This window comes from Camelina sativa, chromosome 1, assembly GCF_030686135.1.
Source record: "Camelina sativa cultivar CO46 ecotype springtype chromosome 1, ASM3068613v1".
NCBI lineage: Eukaryota > Viridiplantae > Streptophyta > Magnoliopsida > Brassicales > Brassicaceae > Camelina > Camelina sativa.
The window spans coordinates 11,115,635-11,137,995 of NC_141880.1; the positions used below are offsets into that span (position 1 = coordinate 11,115,635).

At 35.0% G+C, this 22,361-nt stretch overlaps 2 protein-coding genes and 1 pseudogene across 2 annotated transcripts; all 3 read left to right on the forward strand.

Moving 5' to 3' along the window:
- Window positions 1-2,328: 2,328 nt before the first annotated feature.
- On the forward strand, window positions 2,329-3,327 carry LOC147949769 (uncharacterized). Its single transcript, XM_087510447.1, has 3 exons — window positions 2,329-2,621; window positions 2,709-2,902; window positions 3,026-3,327. Exons 1-3 carry the CDS (start codon window positions 2,329-2,331, stop codon window positions 3,325-3,327), a joined length of 789 nt encoding a protein of 262 aa, XP_087366573.1.
- A 4,795-nt stretch (window positions 3,328-8,122) lies between these two features.
- On the forward strand, window positions 8,123-9,049 carry LOC109125886 (uncharacterized). Its single transcript, XM_087510450.1, has one exon. It carries the CDS (start codon window positions 8,123-8,125, stop codon window positions 9,047-9,049), a length of 927 nt encoding a protein of 308 aa, XP_087366576.1.
- Window positions 9,050-9,715: 666 nt separating this feature from the next.
- Window positions 9,716-10,130, forward strand: LOC147949770 (F-box protein At3g19470 pseudogene; annotated as a pseudogene).
- The last annotated feature ends 12,231 nt before the right edge of the window (window positions 10,131-22,361 follow it).

Sequence of the window (22,361 nt, forward strand, 5' to 3'; positions counted from 1 at the left end):
AAATCTGGAAGAAGAAAATGACAAGGTATGGACAAAACCAAACTTTTGGGGTCTGGTCCCCGATCCAGATTCCTCATGTGCGGTTGTGTGCCTCTTGTCTTTTTCTTTTGGACCAAACTATCTCTCGTTTAACCTTTGAACCAATATTTGGGACCTTAGTCCTTTTGGTTTTAACATTTTAAAAGCCAGATTTTTTTATTTGCTATCACTAGATTTTTATTTAGTTTTTTTGGGCAAATATTTAGAATTTTTTATTATTATTATTTGTTTTTTTTTTAAATTGATCCAATCCAAAAATAGCAAATTCATTCCTTAAAGTGAAACAAAAGGTAAAATGGGATCACATTAATTATCATTAAAAAAAGTATATTCTACAATTATGCAAATGCAATGAAAATGAAATTTATGAATTTTCAATTCGATTAATTTTCTTCATGAAAATTAAAATTTGAAACCAACCTCTTTTGTTTTCATTGTATCAAAACTAACAGAGTTTTGTGGCACAATTGGCAGAAATTTTTTTGTTGGATTTAGTATTTATAAGTCAAAGAGGAGATGAAAAGATTTTGATATATATAGACAAACAAAAAGAAACTTGTTGTAAAACACTTGTGGACTCCATAGACCGGCCCGCTCACAGTCCGTTAGGACATGGCCTTACGGCCCATTTACTGTCCGCACATGTACGGCCCATCGGCCATAGCTTTACGGCCCATGGCCATTGCTTCGCGGCCCATGGCCTATGTTATGTACTCTATTGCTTTATGGGCTTTAGCCCTTGTACTCCTATTATATATACTTGTAACCTCGACATTAATCAATAAGACTAAGAGATTTCACTTCCTAAATTCTCTAGTTTACAACACGTTATCAGCACGATAGTCTCTAACCCTAAACCCTAAAAGCAGCCGCCGCTTCCTAAACCCTAAAACCCTAAGGCAGCCGCCGATCTTCTTCTCTCTTCCACAAACCCTAAACCATCTTTCTTTCTTGCTCCCATCCGAGATCAAACCTTTTTCTGTTCGAAGATCTCCTTGTTCACGAGCATACCTTAAGCTCGTGATCAAGCTTCTATCGACAGCTTGATCGAGGATCTTGGTCCGTGTTCGGGGGTGAGTTCGTCTGTTCGTGGTTCGTGATACCGGACGAGAGAAGTACGAAGCGGTTCGTGGGAAGCTGTTCATCATCCGCGGAACCTGTTCGTTGTTCTGTCCGCGGACGCTGTACGTGATCCAGTACGTGGTTCTGTCCGAGATCTGGTTCGTGGTTCTGTCCGAGATCTGGTTCGTGGTTCTGTCCGAGATCTGGTTCGTGATTCTGTTCGTGGTCCGTGAACGAGAGAGAGTTAAAACCGAGGTCTGTTAGCTCCCGGTCCATATCCAGTCAGATCCAAACCGGTGAAAGGTAAAAACATGGATGAACCCTCTTAGAACCCTAATATCGAACATGAACATTAATGAACTATTAAACCCTAATACTTCCAAGTACATAAACAAACAAACCTTAAAGTTATATCCATGTAAATCTTAAAATCGGATTGCATAGGGCTGTTAGGTTGTTTGTAAATTGCACCAAACTTTGTCAAACATGAAATCGAATTTGGTTGTTTGGATTGTTTGTTGCATAAGAGCCTAGAACATGAACTTGTTAAAATCGAATATTGCTAAACTGTTCTAGGATTTAAAACTTGGATCATTCATGCATCATAACTAAAAATTGGATCATGTATAGGATGTTAGAAAAATCGGCTGCATGAACTAATTCTTAGGATTCCTTAAGCATAAATTTGAACATAAATTTCCTGCAAATTTTCGGCCATGAAAACATAAAAATCGAGCATGAATCTTGTTCTAGGATTATTAGGATAACTTCCATAAACTTTTAATCATTATCCTAAAACTTAAATAAAATTAACTTTAATGTTCTAAGAGTATGTCCGATTAAATTAAAAACTTTTGTTAAGTTTCTATAAAATTAAAACATGAAATCAGAAATTAAATATTGGTTAGGACAAGTTCCTAATCATCTAAAACTCTTAAAACAAATTTACTAAATCCTAGACTAAAAGGAAATTTAAGAAAAAAAAGGGAAATCCTATCTAGAAATAAGGAAATTATTGCATGCATACATATTTGATTTTGTTGTCTTTGCATGCATGAAGTTAAACCATACGAAATCTATAATGGGCAAGGACATGTTCGGTCTCAAATACCGCATGGCCCAAGGCATGTTTCGGTCTCAAATACCGCATGACCTGAATAAATGTTTGTTGCATGATTCGGTCTCAAATATCGCATGCTAACTATCAGTTGTCTATATTATATGCAGATGGCAAACCTCAAAAGCCTTGACTATCCCATCTTGCAAGCTTCTGGAAAGAACTACTTGGAATGGGTCAAAGACACCGAAATCCACCTAAGGTCCAATGGCCTAGCTGGTTGCATTGATGAGGAAGTTGAGAGCACTGATAAGAAAAAGAATAAGTGTCTCCAACATATGCACCATCACATTGCAGAGAGTCTCAAGAGCCAGTACCTCTTTATAGACAATCCACTCGCCCTTTGGACACAGCTTAAACGCCGTTACGGGCACCAAAAAACGGTGCTCCTTCCAAAGGCCGAGTTTGATTGGAAGAACCTAAGGATCCAGGATTACAAATCCGTGGAGGAGTATAACTCTGAGCTTTTTAGGATTGTCTCACTCCTTAGGTTATGTGGAAAAGAGGTGACTGAGAGGGAACTGATAGAAAAGACTTTGTCTACTTTCAGCCCTAACAATAGAGTTCTTCAGCAACAGTATCGGCATCAAGGCTTTGCCGATTATGGGGCACTCATTGAATGTTTACTGCTAGCTGAGCAGAATGATGAGTTGCTGCTGATGAACAGTGCTATGAGACCTCCCGGTACAGCCCCATTACCGGAAGCAAATAAGGTTGATTTGGGAAAGAAAACTACAATGGAGCCTAAGGAGCCCAAAATGCCCCATGAGACCAACTATGTCCACAGAGAAAGACACTACGGCCAAGGCCGTGGTGGCAGAGGACGTAGTGGCCGTGGCGGACAGGCCGGCCGAGGAGGCCGCGGACGTGGTGGTAGGGGCCATACGTCCTTTAAACCACGTACCAAGGTCAAATCGGTCTGCCACAGATGTGGTATGACAAACCACTGGTCCAAGACTTGTAGAACTCCCAAACACCTCATTGATGCATACCAAGAAGTTCTAAAGAAAAACCCGGAAGCCAACTATGCGTACATCGATGATGAAGAAGACTTCGATCATGAGAATGACGACTTGCTAGAGACTTCCAATTGTTTTCAAGATGATTGATTTTCGTTTTAATGCGGTTTAATTTCAATGCTTTTATGCTTTATTTTCTTTATTGTATTGGATGATTATTTTATTTTAAATGCAATGGTTTTTATTTTATAATTGTCTCATTAAAATACAAAATTATGTCCTATTTGATAGAAATGGCCAAGGACATGAGTGAACTAGTAGTGGACAGTGGATCCAGCCACACTATACTAAGAGACAAAAGATATTTCATAGATCTTAAAATGAAAAGTGCAAATGTTAGTACAATTGCGGGTATAGCCAACATGATAGAAGGCTACGGCCAGGCTCACATTTTGTTGCCTAACGGCACACATATTGAACTAAGTGATTCCCTATACTCACCCAGCTCTAAGAGAAACTTATTGAGCTTTAAAGATATAAGATTAAATGGTTATCATGTTGAAACCAAGGGTGAAGGAACTAAAGAGTTCCTATACATTACAAAAAATGTAAACGGCCAAAAGAAGGTCCGAGAGACTATACCCGCACTAGCCACTGGTTTATACCATGCTAGAATAAACATGATAGAAGCTAACATGGCTAAGCACAAAATGTTCACTGAACAATTCACTCTATGGCATGACCGGTTAGGCCACCCGGGTTCGAACATGATGCGTAAAGTAATTAAGAGTTCAAATGGGCACAACCTTAAAGAGAAAAGAGTTTTCCCTAAAAATCTCACTTGTGTAGCATGTGCACAAGGGAAACTCATTACAAGACCATCACCAGTAAAAGTCACAAAAGAGACTTTGCATTTTCTGGAAAGGATACAAGGTGACATATGTGGACCAATACACCCACCTTGTGGGTCGTTTAGATATTTCATGGTTATGATCGATGCATCAACCAGATGGTCTCACGTATGCTTGTTATCCACAAGGAACCTAGCATTTGCTAGGCTGTTGGCTCAAATCATAAGATTAAGAGCACATTTTCCAGACTTTCCACTAAAGACTATACGTCTAGATAATGCTGGTGAATTTACATCCCAAGCGTTTAATGATTACTGTATGTCCATGGGGGTGAGTGTGGAACATCCTGTGGCACATGTCCATACACAAAACGGATTAGCTGAATCCTTCATTAAACGTATACAATTAATAGCTCGACCATTGTTAATGAGATCGAAGCTTCCTGTGTCGGCTTGGGGACATGCGGTCTTACATGCAGCAGAACTCATACGCATCAGGCCATCTAGTGAACACATATATTCACCATCCCAACTATTGTCGGGTCAAGAGCCAGACTTATCCCATCTCAAAACATTTGGTTGTGCCGTTTATACACCCGTTGCTCCACCACAGAGAACTAAGATGGGACCTCAAAGGAGGATGGGAATATATGTGGGATATGAGTCTTCCACCATAATAAAGTATCTTGAGCCATTGACAGGAGATCTATTTAAGGCCAGATACGCGGACTGTCAATTCGTTGAGTCCGAATTCCCTACGATAGGTGGTGAGACCGGCAAGCTGGTTAAAGAATTAAAATGGAATCAAACATCCTTAAATTGGCAAGATCCTCGAACTCTAGCATGTGATGCAGAGGTTCAAAAGATTATACATTTACAACAGCTAGCTAATCAATTGCCAGATTCCTTTGCTGACCCAAAGAGAGTAACAAAATCGTACATACCAGCTTGCAATGCACCAGTACGTATTGATGTTCAGAAAGAACACAATAAACAAGTTGCTACAGAGTCTAAACCACGTTTGAAACGAGGTAGACCGTTAGGTTCCAAAGATAAAAATCCTCGAAAGTCTAAAGGTGCAAAACAGACCGAGGTTCAGGGAATTACCGAAAAACCAGACATGGCCGCGGAAATAATTAATGTACCAGGTGAAGTTCAGGACGCTGAACTTCAAGAACCTGAAGGAATTGATAACAATGAAGTATCAATCAATTACATAATGTCTGGAATAAAATGGAACCGGAAAAATGTCGACATTGATGAAATATTTATAAACAAGGTAGCACTTGAGATAAATGAGGATCTAGAACCCACATCCATATTAGAGTGCACTCAAAGTAAAGATTGGCTTAAATGGAAAGAAGCCATTGATGTGGAGTTAAACTCTTTAAAGAAGAGAAGTGTGTTTGGTCCGATCTTAAGGACGACACCTACCATTAAACCAGTTGGACACAAGTGGGTCTTTGTAAGAAAGAGAAATGAGAAAAATGAGATAGTGAGATACAAAGCACGGCTTGTAGCACACGGATTCTCTCAAAGACCTGGCATAGATTATGAGGAGACATACTCCCCTGTGATGGATGCAACGACTTTTAGATATCTAATAAGTCTGGCCATAAGAGAAAATTTGGATTTACGGTTAATGGATGTTGTAACCGCCTATTTATATGGTCCACTGGATAATGAGATTTATATGAGATTACCAGAGGGTATAGAACATAAATGTAAAAATGGTACTCGAGACCAATACTGCATAAGGCTAGACAAATCGCTTTATGGACTGAAACAAAGTGGTCGAATGTGGTATAATCGCTTAAGTGATTATTTAGCTAAGAAAGGCTATAATAACGACCCAATCAGTCCATGTATATTCATAAAGAAGTTTGCAAACAAAGGATTTGTGATAATAGCAGTTTACGTGGATGATTTAAACATCCTCGGTACCTCTGGGGAAATCGCCCAAAAAGTTGAATACCTCAAGAAAGAATTTGAGATGAAAGACCTAGGCAAAACAAAATTCTGTTTGGGATTGCAGCTTGAGTACGTAAATAATGGAATCCTTGTGCATCAAAAGGCATACACAGAAAAAGTACTCAAGAGATTTAATATGGAGCAAGCTCACCCATTGACTAGCCCAATGGTTGTTAGAAGCTTAGACTTGGATAAAGATCCATTTGCTCCTAAGAAGGCCAATGAAGAAATTCTTGGACCTGAAGTGCCTTACCTCAGTGCTATAGGAGCGTTAATGTTCCTGGCTAGTCATACTAGGCCGGACATATGCTTTGCCGTGAACCTCCTAGCAAGATATAGTTCATGTCCAACTATACGGCACTGGAATGGTATTAAACACGTACTACGGTACCTGCGAGGGACGGTTGATTTTGGTTTATTTTATACTAACCATAACCGAGACTGTCTAGTTGGTTTTGCTGATGCAGGTTACCTATCTGATCCACACAACGGTAAGTCACAAACAGGTTATGTGTTTACGCACGGCGGTACGGCGATCTCTTGGCGTTCGATGAAGCAGACTCTTGTGGCCACATCGTCAAATCACGCGGAGATCCTAGCCATCCATGAAGCCAGCCGTGAGTGTGTTTGGTTGCGGTCCATGACTCAGCATATACGGACGGATAGCGGCTTAGAAGACAGCAAGGGAGCAACCGTCATCTACGAGGACAATACGGCTTGCATCGCCCAGCTCAAGGAAGGATACATCAAGGGAGATCGGACGAAGCACATACTGCCGAAGTTCTTCTTTACACATGAACTACAAAAGGCCGGAGAAGTTCAAGTGGTGCAAGTACAGTCCTGCGACAACTCAGCCGATCTCTTCACCAAAGCATTGCCAACATCGACGTTCAGGAAGCTCACGCACAAGATTGGGATGCGGAGACTTCAGGACTTGGAGTGATGTTTGGATCAGGGGGAGCAATGTGTGCTGTACTCTTTTTCCTTTACCAAGGTTTTGTCCCATTGGGTTTTCCTGGTAAGGTTTTAATGAGGCAGCATCCCCTAAGCACATTGCAGCGATCCCATCCAACATGGCACGGTTATCTCGTCCAAGGGGGAGTGTTGTAAAACACTTGTGGACTCCATAGACCGGCCCGCTCACAGTCCGTTAGGACATGGCCTTACGGCCCATTCACTGTCCGCACATGTACGGCCCATCGGCCATAGCTTTACGGCCCATGGCCATTGCTTCGCGGCCCATGGCCTATGTTATGTACTCTATTGCTTTATGGGCTTTAGCCCTTGTACTCCTATTATATATACTTGTAACCTCGACATTAATCAATAAGACTAAGAGATTTCACTTCCTAAATTCTCTAGTTTACAACAAAACTGACGTATTATTTAACTCATGATCAATTGTTTTGTTTTTTTAGATTTACTTATGAGTATTTTACTCATCATATTTACAGACTGTTACGAGATCCTCAAACCGTTAATGCGTCAGATAGTGCAAGGTAATTTGGGTAAAACGGTTACAAGCCTACTTGTTAGATATACATATTAAGTGGGTTTCGTATTTTTTTTCCTCAATATAGGTAGTATTTTATTATTAGTGAGATTTGTTACTAGAAAACATGTGCAAAAGGATTTAGGGAATTGAATGCAGTGAGTAGTAGAGTACGTAGTAGTTAGTGGTTGAAGTAAGTTAATGCAAAGATTAAAGTAGATAATTAAGTGTTGCTATATAATCGACTGTCTGTCTTTGCTGGTTAGTTTTGATCATCGGGCAGTGCAATCTGCAAATTAACAAACATACTCCAAAAAAAAATATGGGGCGTCTCGTTAGAGGAGTATTACGGAGAATATTATGGGATAGTAACGTATCAATATGTGTTGTGTTTAAAGTCCAATTGTGATATGTCTTACGTCCCGATATATTAGGACTTAGAGTCTATCTTGTGTCGAGTCCGGTCTGTATAAATATCACGTCATTGTTATTCAATAAAGTTAAGCCAGTTTGATATCTAATTCTACATGATATCAGAGCTAAGATCACAAAAATTCTCTAAATTCTTTTTCTGAATCGATAGTTTCAATTCTTTTCTTTGTTTAAGTTTGTTTCTTGCGTGACAAGAAACCATGTCTGAAGTCGAAGATGTTTCTTCTGCAACCAAAAAAGCTGTTGGTCAACAGCCGGAGCCACCGGTGGTGTCTCCCTATCTTCTGTCCAGCTCCGACAATCCCGGTTCCATGATCTCGTCTGTGTTGTTGAATGGTGAAAATTATAATGAATGGGCTACGGAGATGTCTAATGCTCTACAAGCTAAACGCAAAACAGGCTTTATCAATGGAACAATCTCAAAACCTTCCATTGCTGATCCTAACTTTGAGAATTGGCAGACGGTGAACTCAATGATTGTTGGTTGGATCCGTACTTCCATCGAACCAAAAGTGAAGTCCACCGTTACGTTCATATCTGATGCTCGTGCCCTATGGCTTGATTTGAAGCAACGTTTCTCAGTGGGAAACAAGGTGCGAGTACATCAAATCAAGGCTCAAATTGCAGCGTGTCAACAAACTGGACAACCCGTCATCGATTACTACGGCAAACTATGTCATCTTTGGGAAGAACTACAGACTTACAAACCCTTGACAGTTTGTAAGTGTGGTTTGTGTACGTGTGGTGCTACTCTTGAACCTGCTAAAGAGAGAGAGGAGGAGAAGATCCATCAATTTATTTTGGGTCTCGACGATTCTCGCTTTGGAGGTCTTAGTACCAATCTTGTCGCAATGGATCCATTGCCTTCTCTTGGGGAAATATATTCCCGAGTTATTAGGGAAGAACAGCGTTTAGCTTCTGCTCGGGTTCATGAGCAGCGTAACGAGGTCGTGGGGTTCACGACTCAAACGGAACAGAGTGTACTTCCTTCTTCCCGAACAGAGATACAAAGTGGAGGAAGATTGGAATCTCAAGTATCAGGTCTCGCTCTTCCATCTGCTCTCATTGTGGACGTTGGAACACTTTATCCAAATGTAGGAAATTTGGAAAGTTGCACCTTGGAGTAGCGAAAGCAAAGAACGCAAAGAAGTCTATAGTGGTCTTGATGATGGATTTTAAGGTTTATTTGACGAGCATCAATCTTCACGACGACAAGGCTGAATCATCATCATGTATAGAGCATGAAGGTAAACTTATTAGCCTAGACAATTCATATGAAGTCCATGTATCTCAAGTCTTTCACTGCGACGGTTTGTTGTTATGCATCACCAAGGACCACACTAAGCTCGTGGTTTGGAGCCCGTATTTAGGTCAAACCCAGTGGATCGTTCCGACACATACTTTCTCCAGATTGAACTTTTATTCGTATGCTCTTGGATACGACAATAGAGCCGCAGCTACAAAATCTTGAGATTTATTAATGTATTTTGCCCCAAAACCTTTGTTGAGACCAATATCTACGACTTTAACTCTGCTTCATGGAGGGTACTTGATGTCTCTCCAGACGGGAAGGTAGATTATTATGACCGTGGAGTCTCTCTCAAGGGAAATACTTACTGGTTTGCTAAAGAGAAGCCTTCAGAAAGAAGAGAAGGTGTGGAAGAGGAGGCTTTCTTGGTTTGTTTTGATTTCACAAGAGAGGTATTTGGGCCGCTTTTCCCTCTTCCTTTTGAGTGGTTTGTTGAAGATACTGCCACTCTATTAAGTGTTAGAGAGGAGCAGCTTGCGGTTTTATTCCAGCGATGGGACACATCAATGTTGGAGATATGGATAACTACTAAGATTGAGCCCAACGCCGTGTCCTGGAGCACCAAGTGTTTCTTAGCTCTCAATATGACACCACTCACTTTCTTTGGCTTTCAGTTTCCGGTCACAGCTGTGAGTTTCTTCATTGACGAGGAGGAGAAAGTCGCTGTGGTTTTTGATAAAGTCGTTCAAGACGAGAATGGTTATTATGTAAACCCCATTCGCAACTTAGCTTACATCCTTGGAGTGGATGGATCCCTCAAAAAAGCATCTCTTGGAGATTCTCAGTACAAACGTTGTTATCCACTTGTGTGCTCTTATGTTCCAAGTTTAGTGCAACTTACTAATTAGTCTTTTTTTTTTTTTTTTTTACAATAACTTATGATTTATTTCTTGCATATTTACTGGTTTGTTTTCATCTTTGAACAAGATTTATTAGTCCATTAATTTGTTTCTCAGCCTTCTTTTTGTTTCCCATATTTGACCCTCGTTTCACTGCCTTGAGTTACGTAATTGCCTTGTCCTATTATACTGACCGATGCAAAACAGAGCAGGCTGCGTTTAAGTTAGCAAACATGCTTAGAGAGTTAAAGTTTGGCATAAGATAAGTTGAATAGGTGATCGTGTGTTCATTAGACAAGACTACAGAGGTGTTTCTCTTCTCTTTATCAAGGAATAATTCAAGGTTGATAGCTAGTTATCCGAGATAACTAAAAAAGCTTTCACTGCAGAAATAACACCAAGTCCTTTCTTAGTCTTTTAAAGCTCCATAACACCTAATAATACTCTAAATGCACAAATGTATGCAATACATGCTTCTAAATATCATAAGTGCATATTTAGACAGAAATTGCTATAAAATCTAAAGAATCATTTCTATATGATGCAAAAAATAAACTAAACAAGGCCTAAAATATGGTTAAGTGCAGTGACATCAGTAAAGTTAGAATATTGGGAAACCTATATATATATATATAAAGCTTATGTAGGTCAAATCTTATTTAGTATCTTTGACGAAAAGAAGAACTTTTACACACAATTAGGAAAACAATTAACGAGCGACGTGTAGAGCGAAAGAGGAAAAACGTCGGAGAATGGGTGAATCAGCTGGTGTAGTTTCTAATGCTGGCTGCATGTTCCACGTATGAGAATCAGCTTTAGCATCTCTTGCACATCTGTTTTTGGAAAAAGAGAATCACGTAGTTTTTAGAGAGACAGAAACTACAGACTCAATCATAAACAAAAGTACGAATTTACATATAACTGACTTTTCTCAAACACAGAAAAAAGCTTGGAATTATACAGTCCCAAGTTACTCATCAGCACTGCAAGCTTCTCTTGGTACAGAGTTGAAATCCGATAAGGAACTATTGGTGTATGGACCGACAGTCTGACCAGACCTGTATATTTGTTAGACGGAGATCACTTAAACTTTGAAGCCTCCACAAAATACAACGCAATGTTGCAGTGATCTTGTTAAAGGCCGGTAAAAATGTCAAGAAAACATTTATAGGGTTTATAACAATATTAGGGTTTATAATAACCGACATAACAAAGCCCAACATGAACTGTCGGCCCATACACCAATACTCCCCCGCACGACAAACGTGAAACGCAAAACGCAAACTTTGCAATAGAAAAGCAGAATACTCTTTAGTCTTTGGTAAAAGGGAATAACAACATCACGTGGGTGCAAATCCTGCAATCTCCACACATAATTGTCCTAATCTCGGACAGTCCACAAATCAGACATAAAAGAAATTGACCTAAAAACATGAGTGTTCCAAACAACTCCCCCGTAATGGTAAAACTATTACCAAATAAAAACTTAGAAAAATTCATAACTCAAACCCATGTAAATCCTAACCCAATAACCCTGTAAACCATAATCAATAGTTTAAATAAAAGAAAACTCCCATGAATTATCGCAACAAAAAAAAAAAAACAAAAACAAAAACAAAACAATCTCCCTCTAACAAGCTGCTAGATCGGAGATACAAACGACGAGACACATAACCAAATTCTCCCATGACGTAACCATATTTGCTATTTTTATTTTATTTTTTCTTTATAATAAAAAATCAAATAATACCCAAGTAATTAAGAAAAGAAAACAAAATCACGTAATCTTCACTACTTAGATTACGGACGTTTACGTCTTTGAAATCGTCTGGTTCGTCTTCATCACCACCATCGTCTTCACATCCCATAATCATTGGGATCACAAAAATACTAACGCAGAAGTTTTAAAAGGATTGTCTGCTCTGATACCATAAAGAAACTACATAAGGGTTTTGGGAGAAATTCTTTACTATTTTGTTGTCTCTCTTAATCAATGATACAATGGTTTATATAAAACTAGGTCTTAGGATTTATAACAATCTTAGAGTTTATAATAACCGACATAACAAAGCCCAACATAGACTGTTGGCTCATACACCAATAGGAACTCCATATCCATTCCCCTGAAAAAAATCAAACAAACAGAACATAAGAGTAGACTATAATCATTTCACTACAGACAACAGAAACGTCTATGAAACAATGAAACCTATCCCATCAGGGAGAAACAAAAACTAAACCTTATAAGCCTATGAACCAATTCAAGCAAAGTATTTAAATTCACAAAACATCCATAAAGATTCAAACTTGAACTCATAAATAAAAGAAACCTCAACCAAAAAATTATGAATCATACTAACCGGAATGTGATGATTATCTGGGTGCAAGCTTATTTTTGCTGCAATTGGCATAACATCCTGCTCTGAGTTAACCTGAAATGGTGGGGATTTGGGTTCATCAGACTTGCGAAAGCTATGAAAATTGAACAGAGAGATAAACACAAAGTTACCTTCATATTCTTGGTTGAATCTTTTGTTTTATGAAAATATATATCTTAACTTTGGATATTTAAAGTAAAATTTTATGTAACAATTTGTTCTTGCTTATTTTATGTCTCATAAATTTACTATTTTTTTTAACAAAAAAATATCTATTAATATCCATTATATGTATTTAGATGTATTAAAAATATATCATATTTTACAAAAACTATTAATCTGTCAAACATGCCCATCCTTCATTGCTTTCCTTTTGAAAAACATGTTTTTTTACATTCATCCACATAAGTAAAGTCATGAATATCATTTTATGTTAATCACATGTGTGATATCTTACTTTGACTACATATTTTTCTGTAATGATATAGCTTCAATTGGTGACCAAAATTTAGGAAAAGAATGAGGAGGAATATCACATTCTTCTCTATTCCTCAATTTTTTTACCATTTGAAAGTAATATTTTTTCCCCTACATTCCTCTACATTTTTCAAAAAATAAGGAACAATAGAACAAAAATGTTCCTCCCCAAAATTGATAAGGAACAAATGTAACAAAAAAAAAAAAACAAATATAAAAATTCGTTTTTTTTACTTTAAAATAAATAAAAAAATCAGTTTATTAAAAAAATTTCAATTTTTAATAGAAAACTTTCATATTTTCGCAATGTATTAACAGAAAAAATATTTTTGATAGAAATTTTATGTTAAACTAAACTTAAGGCTCTATTTGAAAACTGTATGAATAGTAAAACAAATTTAAATTACTCTTAAAAGTTTATTATATGTTAATATTAATTATTAATATTTAATATGATATATCTAAAATTTAATTTACAAATTTTATTTTAAAATCAAATGTAAAATCGATTAGATATACATTAAAATAATATCATTGAAATTTAATTTATTTAATATTTAATGTATTTTAAAAACATTTTTATTGTTTGGTTACAATTTACTATTTTGTTCATTCTCTACAGATTTTCTTTTCATTCCTCAAAAACTGATTATTCCATTCCACATTGTTCTTTTTATTCATTTTCTTTTTGTTTTTCTAATGGTTACCAGTAGGATTGAAAATCTCTTCTATCATTATCCTCAACTTATTTTTTTTGTAAATTTAATCAGACATCATAACATTTGTCACAATAATTATTTATTTCTATAATTAACTATTTCGTGATATAATATTTTTATACATCATAGAAAATAATATATAGATATCAAATGAATTATTTAAATAGATTTTTATATTCTCCAACAATATTATCTATTAGAGGAAGTATATATAAACATTCATGTTTAATCCATTTTAGAGGAGGTTATTTGGGTAACAAATTGAAGAAAAATATAAAGAGATCTATTAAAATCTCAAAAAAACGATTGTTAGATGTTTACCGGTTTCAAATCATGAGATGAATTGGAAGAACACCAATCAAAGAACATATATATATATATATATATATATATATATATATATATATATGTTTTTATTATATATTATGAAATCATGTCAAGAATAAGTACACAAATATTTAGTATTTATGCATAATACTTATAAAATGATTGAATAAACAAATATGAGAAATCAATTTATTTGTAGTTCTGATTTTAATTCAAAATATGTTGCAACTTACATATCTATATGGTTCATAATATCTCGATATTTGAATTGGTTTAAGAACAATTCTCAATGTCTTAATAGTTGTATATATCTTATTCTATAAAGTTGGGTTTTGAAAGTTAGTCATTAATAAGATTTTGACATGTGTCAAGTTATCAATTTGAGATTTTGACATGTGTAAATATTTAATAGGAAAATTTTGATTACAACAAAAAAAATATTTGTTTTAAAAATATTAATAGAGTAAAAATATAATTATAAAAAATTTCAGAATTTAGAAAACAAAGTTTTTTAAAATAATGATAAGGAGATTATATATATATATATACATATATATTTTTCATAAAATTCGAAATTATAATATTATTTACTGATTTTTAATTTTAAGTGATTAATTATTAAAAAAAATAGAAAAAAGGATTAAGGAAAATATACTTTTACTTATTAATTCTAAATTTTGTACTCACTTCTATTTAATCAAAGATCGCTTCATATTTAAATATTTTATTCAAAAACATTGTTTTTAACTTTGTTTGATTGGAAATCTATATATAATAACAATCTGAATAAATGCGACCAACAGTTGTGTTTTCGTACCTTTTGGATATTTTCCGAAAAGTCGTGATGGTTCATTAAAACTATTATTTATGAAAAGTTACAACTGTTCACTGTAGAGTTGTGTTTATTGGGACATTCATATCTTTTGAAATCTATATATATTTGTTTGTTTGAACTGTTTTCATTTTCATGCAATGACACAAAACAATATAAATTTTCAATCTCAACAGTTTTTACGGCTTTCTATATTATTTTGTAGCATTCATTCTTTTAAAAGTAAAGAAAATCCTCCAATTCTTGATTTAACAAAAGATTTTTGGAATGATGAATCTAATTTACAACTTTTAGTTTATTTTAAATATAAAAATTTAATAAAAATTGTTAAAGTTTTTTTCCAACAGTTAGATGTATATAGTGAGTTTTTGAATTTGATCTTTTGAATATGGTAATAAAGATGTCTTCTATTTAAAAGCAGTTTATATGGATTATTAGGTACAATAAAGTGCAGACAATTGTGATTTTTTGTAGTACCTTTACGTAATATTTTTTTTATATGCTTTTTAAAAAATTCAAGCAGTTGTATATGTTTATTATAGAGTTGTATCTTTTCACTATATTTTATTGATATTTTTTTTATCACAACTTTCATTCTAAGAGGTGTAGGACGTCATTGGCGTGTGTCTATTTAAATAGACATGTCTTCTGAACTCTCTTTATATTTGTCTTTTCATCAGTAACCAACAAGTTCGTTGAAACAAAATTTTCATTTTATGTTGAATCTAGATAATTGAATATTAATATCTAATAGCAAAATAGAATTTTAGAAATGATTATAGCAATATAGAAATTTAATACAACTTGAATTTATAGTTGCATCTATTTGTCGTAACTTTTCATTAAAACAATATTTTAGTATTTAATATTTAAAAGTAATAATAACAATTTGAATACATGAGAACAACAGTTGCAACTTTGTTAGTATTTTTTGGTGAAAAAAAATGTATTTGTTTTTTTTTAACTCAAACAGTTGTATCTGTTCATTATAGAATTGTGTCTTTTTGCACTATATTTTATTCATATTTCATCATCACATTTTTTCGTTCTAATAGGTGTGTCTATTTAAATAGTCATGTTTTTCAACTTTCTATATTATTGTATCTTCATCAATAAATAACAAATCATAGTTTGTTGCAACTTTCTATAATATAACATTTAATATTAGATATTAAATGTTATACAATAATCTAACTAAAATTTTAGAAATGATTATAGCAATATAGAAATTTAATAAAACTTACTATAAAATTTACAGTTGCGTCTAATTATCATAACTTATCGTTAATAACTATTTAACTATTTAAATTTTATTTTACCATGTTTTTGAAAGTTTTGTATTTTAATTTCAATATTTCTTTGATATAGTTTCACTGTTATTAAATACATTTTAATTATAATTATTTGATAAAAATTACATTTACTCATTACAACCATTAGTTCAAATATTCTCAGTTAAGATCACTTTGTCATTATGATTTTTTTTAATTGTATCTATTTACCATAATTCTTCATAAAATATCTTATATATTTATAATATATCATTATATATCACTTTGTCACTTTGTCATTATATATCTTTAGAAAATGTTTTTTTGCAAATTTACGTCTATTCTACATAATATATTTTGTTTCTAAGTTTTCATTTGGATGGTTGTGCTTTTAGTAACTTCTGTTGAATGTTTATATATTCAAACTATTCTATTACATTCAAATGATTTCATATTGTATAATTTAAAATTTCAAATTTATTAACTTTTTCTAAAATACTTCCCTCGCGATATCGTGGGAGGTCTGAGTCTTAGTATATTTGAATGGGAAGGTAAATTTTTCTTAAAAACTTTATTATACAAAGTTTAGTTTTGAAAGTTAGTAATTCCTGTAATCGCAACATATGTCAAACATATTGATAATATTTTGACATTACGAAAATAAATATTATTAAAAAAATTATAGGAATTAAAAAGTTCTAAAATAAAAGGTACTTGTGCTACGAAAATCAAGTTTTTATTCATCACCACATTGGGGAGACTTTTAATACCAATACAATAATCAAAAGCTCTTGAGAAAAGCCTTTTTCTCATTCAGATTCAATTCTCTTTTGACATATGTACGAACCTTCGGTTTTCATTTGCTTCTTTTACTTTATTACCCGGAGCAGAAATTGCCTGACCAGCGATTATTCTGTCATGGACAAAGGGTAAGTTGACATTAGCTACCGGACGGTGGTGAGTCCGGCAGTTGAACGTGTTACCGCCAAGAAGAACTCTTAAAGCCGTCGTGTAATTAATTCCTTCGCCACCTCAATCATATTTGATCTACAATTTTTTTCTCTCACTTCCCTCACATCATCCCAATCAAACAAGTCTGAGAACTGGGGAAAACATTATATATCCCCACCAAAACTATCATATCTTTTCAGTTGCAGCCAGAACTTTGACCTCATCTCATATGTCCCTAAAACAATGTCTCTCAACTTATATCTCCCCGAATCAAAAGTTCTGTACCAACTCGAACCCAAATTTAGGATTGGTGTCGATCGACAACAAGGAGTGTATCGGTTGACACCACTAAATTAGGGTCGTTCGGTTTGTTTTGAAATTGTTCGATTTAACTTGGTTTGGATTTGGAGAGAAAACCCTAAGTCTTTTAAAGGCTCGACAGCCTCTTTTCTTAATGGGGGGGGAGAGTTGTCGTCGCTTCTAGAGAGAAGTAGAAACGGTGAGTTTGATTGATATGTATATATTTTACACTCTTTCATCATACATTTGTCATTCATTTTGTTGTTTTAACTCATTGTTTGGTGTTGTTTTTAGTCTCTTTGTCCTTGATCCAACCTTCTACGTCTTTGATCGAGTCGAGTGAAAATTTTAATTTGGGATTAAGCTCTTGACGTCTTCATCAAAGTTGTAGAGAATTGAGTCATCTTTCCAATGTTATTGATTTCAAGCCCATCGGAGACGTGGTTCAAAAGTTAAACCGTTTTAATGGATGCATGTACGCTCTGAATTCCGACTCGACCCGCACGCAAAGGAGAGCTCCCACTCGATCAGACATGTTAGCAGCGACTCGACCAAGACGTCTCAGGAGGGCTCTTGAGCCTACTGAGGACCCTCAAGACGCGACTCGATCAGCAGCTCCCAGATGACACATTTCAAGCTGCCACTCGATCGATGTTCTCAAGCCGCCATTCGATCAAACATCCTAGACCCGACTCGATCGACACTCTCATGACACGACTCGATAGACGCTATTAAACCGATGTCCTGGTTTTGTTCTGAAGACGCGTCCAAGAAGAGTTTCTGAACCGACCTCCTATCTTGTCGTTTTATGTTTTAGGGCTTTCCATGTTTTACTATAAATACATTTTGTTAAGCCTTTACCCGAGACATCTCGCTTTTTCTTAAGGTTTACTAGCCACCTAAAACATTCTCTGATCTTGTAATCCAGATAGCTTTGATTTTATTGAGTTTTTGCATTGGATTTTTTATACAAAGTTGTTCATCTCATTTTTATCTATCTCATGATGCTTAATTCAATGCTTTCTGATTTTGTATCATTGATGATGATTTCTAGATCCGAGTAGTGTGATAGTTCTTGAGGATGGGATAGATTAGGTGGAGATCTTAGTGTGTAGGGTGTTTAAGTTAGATTTGTATGATTCCAGTCTGAACTAGAGTTATAAACACTAGATTCCCTATGATCAATTGGAACTAGGTTTTAAACATTTCCACACCAAAAAAGGTGTTTGATGAAATGTCTGACCAACTAGTGCCAGAGACTTACATTCCTAGCCTAAGAGATTAGTTGTCTAGGGTGTTTGTTGACGTGAATGAAATGGTTCGTCATGCCTGCTCAACCATGTTTCTTTAGCGAGAGCTAGGTTTGGAAGTGTTTGAGTCTGAGTAGCTTCTGTCAAGAGATTGGATTAGCTAAGTCGTGATGTTCATTGTCTAGGGCTAGTTTGTTTGTGGCATGTTAAACACTCTATATACTAGGAGAATCCGCCGATATCAATTATTTCCATCCTTAGGACTTCTATATTTCTGATTGATATTGCATTCCTGAGACTGTTTTGATTCTTGCTATTTCGTTCATGCTTAGAATCGTTTCGTTTTTTACTTATTCATGTTCGCTTCTTGTCATGCATTTTCATTTCTAGTTCTATAGTCCATTTCCTTTTTGTACTTTCATCATTCTAGGATTGTTAGACATAAACACTCTCTTTGAATTTACTTGACTTGTGATATCTTGATTGCATCTTGATTGCTAGCAACATCCCATTTGGATTGACACCTTAAGTACTACAACTACGTAAGGTTAATTGAACCTTCTAGGACATACAAAAATCCTAGTATCATTGATGTTGAATGAAAAGAGAGCCTTGAGGAGGGTTAAGAGAAGGAGAAGGGAGATCTATCATCTATATGTGTGTGGAGAAGGATGTGATTACTTGGTGGTGGATTGAGAGAGATAAGGAGGCTCTCTCCTAGCTATTATCCAGGTAAGTCATGTTGTTTGGTGTTTATTTGATTAAGGAATCGATGATTGTGAAGGTTTAGCGGTTTGTTGCGAAAGAGAGCTTGAACGGAGGCTCTGTTCGTGATTTTTGGGTTAGTGTCGTTCGACACCATTGTGGTGTCGGTCGATACCAACACCTACAAACACACATCAAGGACTAATTCGAGATGGCTACTTCGGGGCAACGTTTGGAGGATGAAACGGAGTCTGATTTGGGTGAAATTTGGTAGGTAGCTTCGTGGTGCTATATAAGGTTCATATCCAACGGTGGGTTTGTGATATTAACGTTTGGTTTGTGATTTAATCAAGTGTTTGTATTATTGTCTGGCATAGACGGTTTTGTGGTAAGGTTGGGGTGACGGTTTTGGGGCGCAAAGAGGACGTTGCAATCTGTTAGTGGGGGTGAATTGGGACAATCCGGTTTCAGAGACTTGCGGATAGGTAAAAAATTTATTTGGCTACCTATGTCACCAAAGTGCACTTATCTTTTCGGTCAAGGGTCCTGAGAAAACTCCAAAGTTAAGCGTGCTTAAGCTGGAGTAGTCTTAGGATGGGTGACCTTCCGCAAAGTGATTGTCGGAACTATGAGAGTGAGGACAAAACACAGGGAAAGACTATGTGATGATTTGTAGGGTCGGTAACAAATGTTTAAAATCTCCGGGACGTAGCAAACCGTGGCTGTTTGTTGGCTCGTCTGACCATAGGGCAGTTCGGGAGCGTTACATTCAAGATCAGTCTACAGCTTTTGGATCTGACAGTGGTAGTTTCTTTGAGATGAAAAGATCTAATGTTGTTGGATCCAACATCCGTGTTGATAGTAGAGGGCCTGAGGTGATGCGCATACTTCCACGCCTTAATGAGGTATGCGAGTTATTTGTGTTCACCGTCATTGCCAGGAAAAAATGTAGTTTGTTGGAACCACGTTGAACTTGTGACTGTCCTTATGCTAGGATATAAATCTTGCTTCTAAACAACATTGTGTACTGTTATTTCTTGTTGTGTTGTGTAAGGAGCAAAGGATAGTGAAAGCAGATGAGTGGGATTTGTTTATGGAGATTCTTCGTAAGCCATTTCCTGCTGCTTTCACAGTTAATTCCAAGTACGTATATATGTATGCTTTGTTTATTTGCATCCTTAATCATTTAACAGTTTCATTCATGGTTTAAGTTTTTGAATTTTTTTTATTTGTTGGGTCTCTGTTTATTATGTGATTCTTTAGTGGCAAATTTTGCGATGATCTTCGACTCAAGTTGGAGAATGATTTCATGAAATCTCTTCAGGCTGACATAAATAATACATTGACTCTTGTTTTTGTTTTTGTATTATTTTGTACAATTCTCAAATATTTTTGTATATAGGGGATGTATGTAGATGATTTTATGATATATATAAAATTATATATACATATTATATCCAATTAAATAATTTCTGCAAAACAGGATTCATATATACAAATTATAAAATTTATATAGCAAAAATAGCACTAATTTTGTGTTACAAAAAATGTATTATAGCATTTTCATTTATGTTATAATATAAAAATACTATCGTACGTGGGAATCTATCAAAACATGTCAAAAACGCTATGGTATGTGGGCTATCTACCATGGCTATCGATATCACAACATTTACGATAACGCTATGAAATATCTATATTAACATTTTAAAGTACATTTTGTGTTATACTATTTTAGTTATACTTATTTACAAAGTTAATCCCTACAAAATTGAACAAAAAAATAACTAAAATATGGCAATTCAAAATCGAGTACTCAATTAATATGTCTATAAATCGTTACACCAATTTGATTCCTAAAATCTCTCTTCTAAATTAATTTCTATTTTCCTAAATCAATTTTTGTTTATACTTATATAATCTTTACATTTAACATCATATACCTAAACTGATATCTTGAATCGGTTATTATCCTTAGAATATCTCTCTACTTCATTGCTATTTTCCTATATCAATTAAAATCTTACAATCATTGCTTATAAATCATTTAAAATACTATATAATATGGTTATATAGCATGACGGGTTATAAGACTTGATGAGTTTGAATTAATATTAGTATAAATTGAAAATATTATTAATTTGATGTTAAAATATAGGTTAAATTCTCATTTAATTATTTGGTCAACACTACAAATATTAGAATATTAGACATATCAAATCAAGGTAATTTAACTAAATTCTTTAAAACAACTTAATCATTAGCAAAATTGTGTCTTAATCAGATAATATCTTATAATATACTTATTATGTATTTTATTATTTCTACTACCAATGAACAATCCAAATAATAATTAACTAAATATAACAAAAAAAAGAAGTGAAAATTTTATTATATAAAAAAAATTGAGCCACGTTGTACCTCGAATTAAAATCTAGTGTATGGTAGCATTTTTCTGCACTAATAATGTACATATTTCTCATAGTGAACTTAACCAATCGTCTCTTGATTCATGTAGAATGTTTAACAGCCACTAGGAGCTAGCTTGCTCTCTTTCAAAGCTGTTGATATCGCTTTATCAATAGCATCCTCAAAATTGTTCAGCACGGCCTGATATCCATTACCCTAAAAAAAATATCAAACAAATCAGAACGTCTATGAATCTTGAACTGCTAAAAGAAAATTCAACCTCAACCTACTCACTGGAACGTAATCCGGATCGTTGATGTAGTCAAACCATCTTCTTGAGGTTGAGGACCCAACCTCAACTCTGATTGCGCAAGCAATCCAACGCCGTCGTAGAGAGTGGTTAATTGAGTGAAACCCAAACACCCCTCCGTGGATTTTTCTAGTATATGTATATTAGTAAGATTGTTGGGTAACCCTTCTTGTTCTTGTAAATTGATTGCCTCCACCATGGTAAGAAGATCGAGAACTCGTCGTTTTGGGAGAGATGATGATGATTAGGCTTTCCGATTGTGATTTTGATAGATAATTGGGGTTTACGATTTCGACTTTGGGAGATGATTGGGTATTAAGAAAGAAATAACTGAGAACTCGATTAAAATACGGTTTAATCGT

What these genes read in the sequence shown, in the direction of transcription:
- LOC147949769 (XM_087510447.1), top strand. Translation starts at nt 2,329, where the DNA reads ATGGCAAACCTCAAAAGCCTTGACTATCCCATCTTGCAAGCTTCTGGA. An exon ending in GTGCTCCTTCCAAAGGCCGA is followed by an intron (nt 2,622 to 2,708) that starts GTTTGATTGGAA and finishes CTCACTCCTTAG; the next exon opens with GTTATGTGGAAAAGAGGTGA. An exon ending in CAGTGCTATGAGACCTCCCG is followed by an intron (nt 2,903 to 3,025) that starts GTACAGCCCCAT and finishes ACTACGGCCAAG; the next exon opens with GCCGTGGTGGCAGAGGACGT.
- LOC109125886 (XM_087510450.1), top strand. Translation starts at nt 8,123, where the DNA reads ATGTCTGAAGTCGAAGATGTTTCTTCTGCAACCAAAAAAGCTGTTGGT.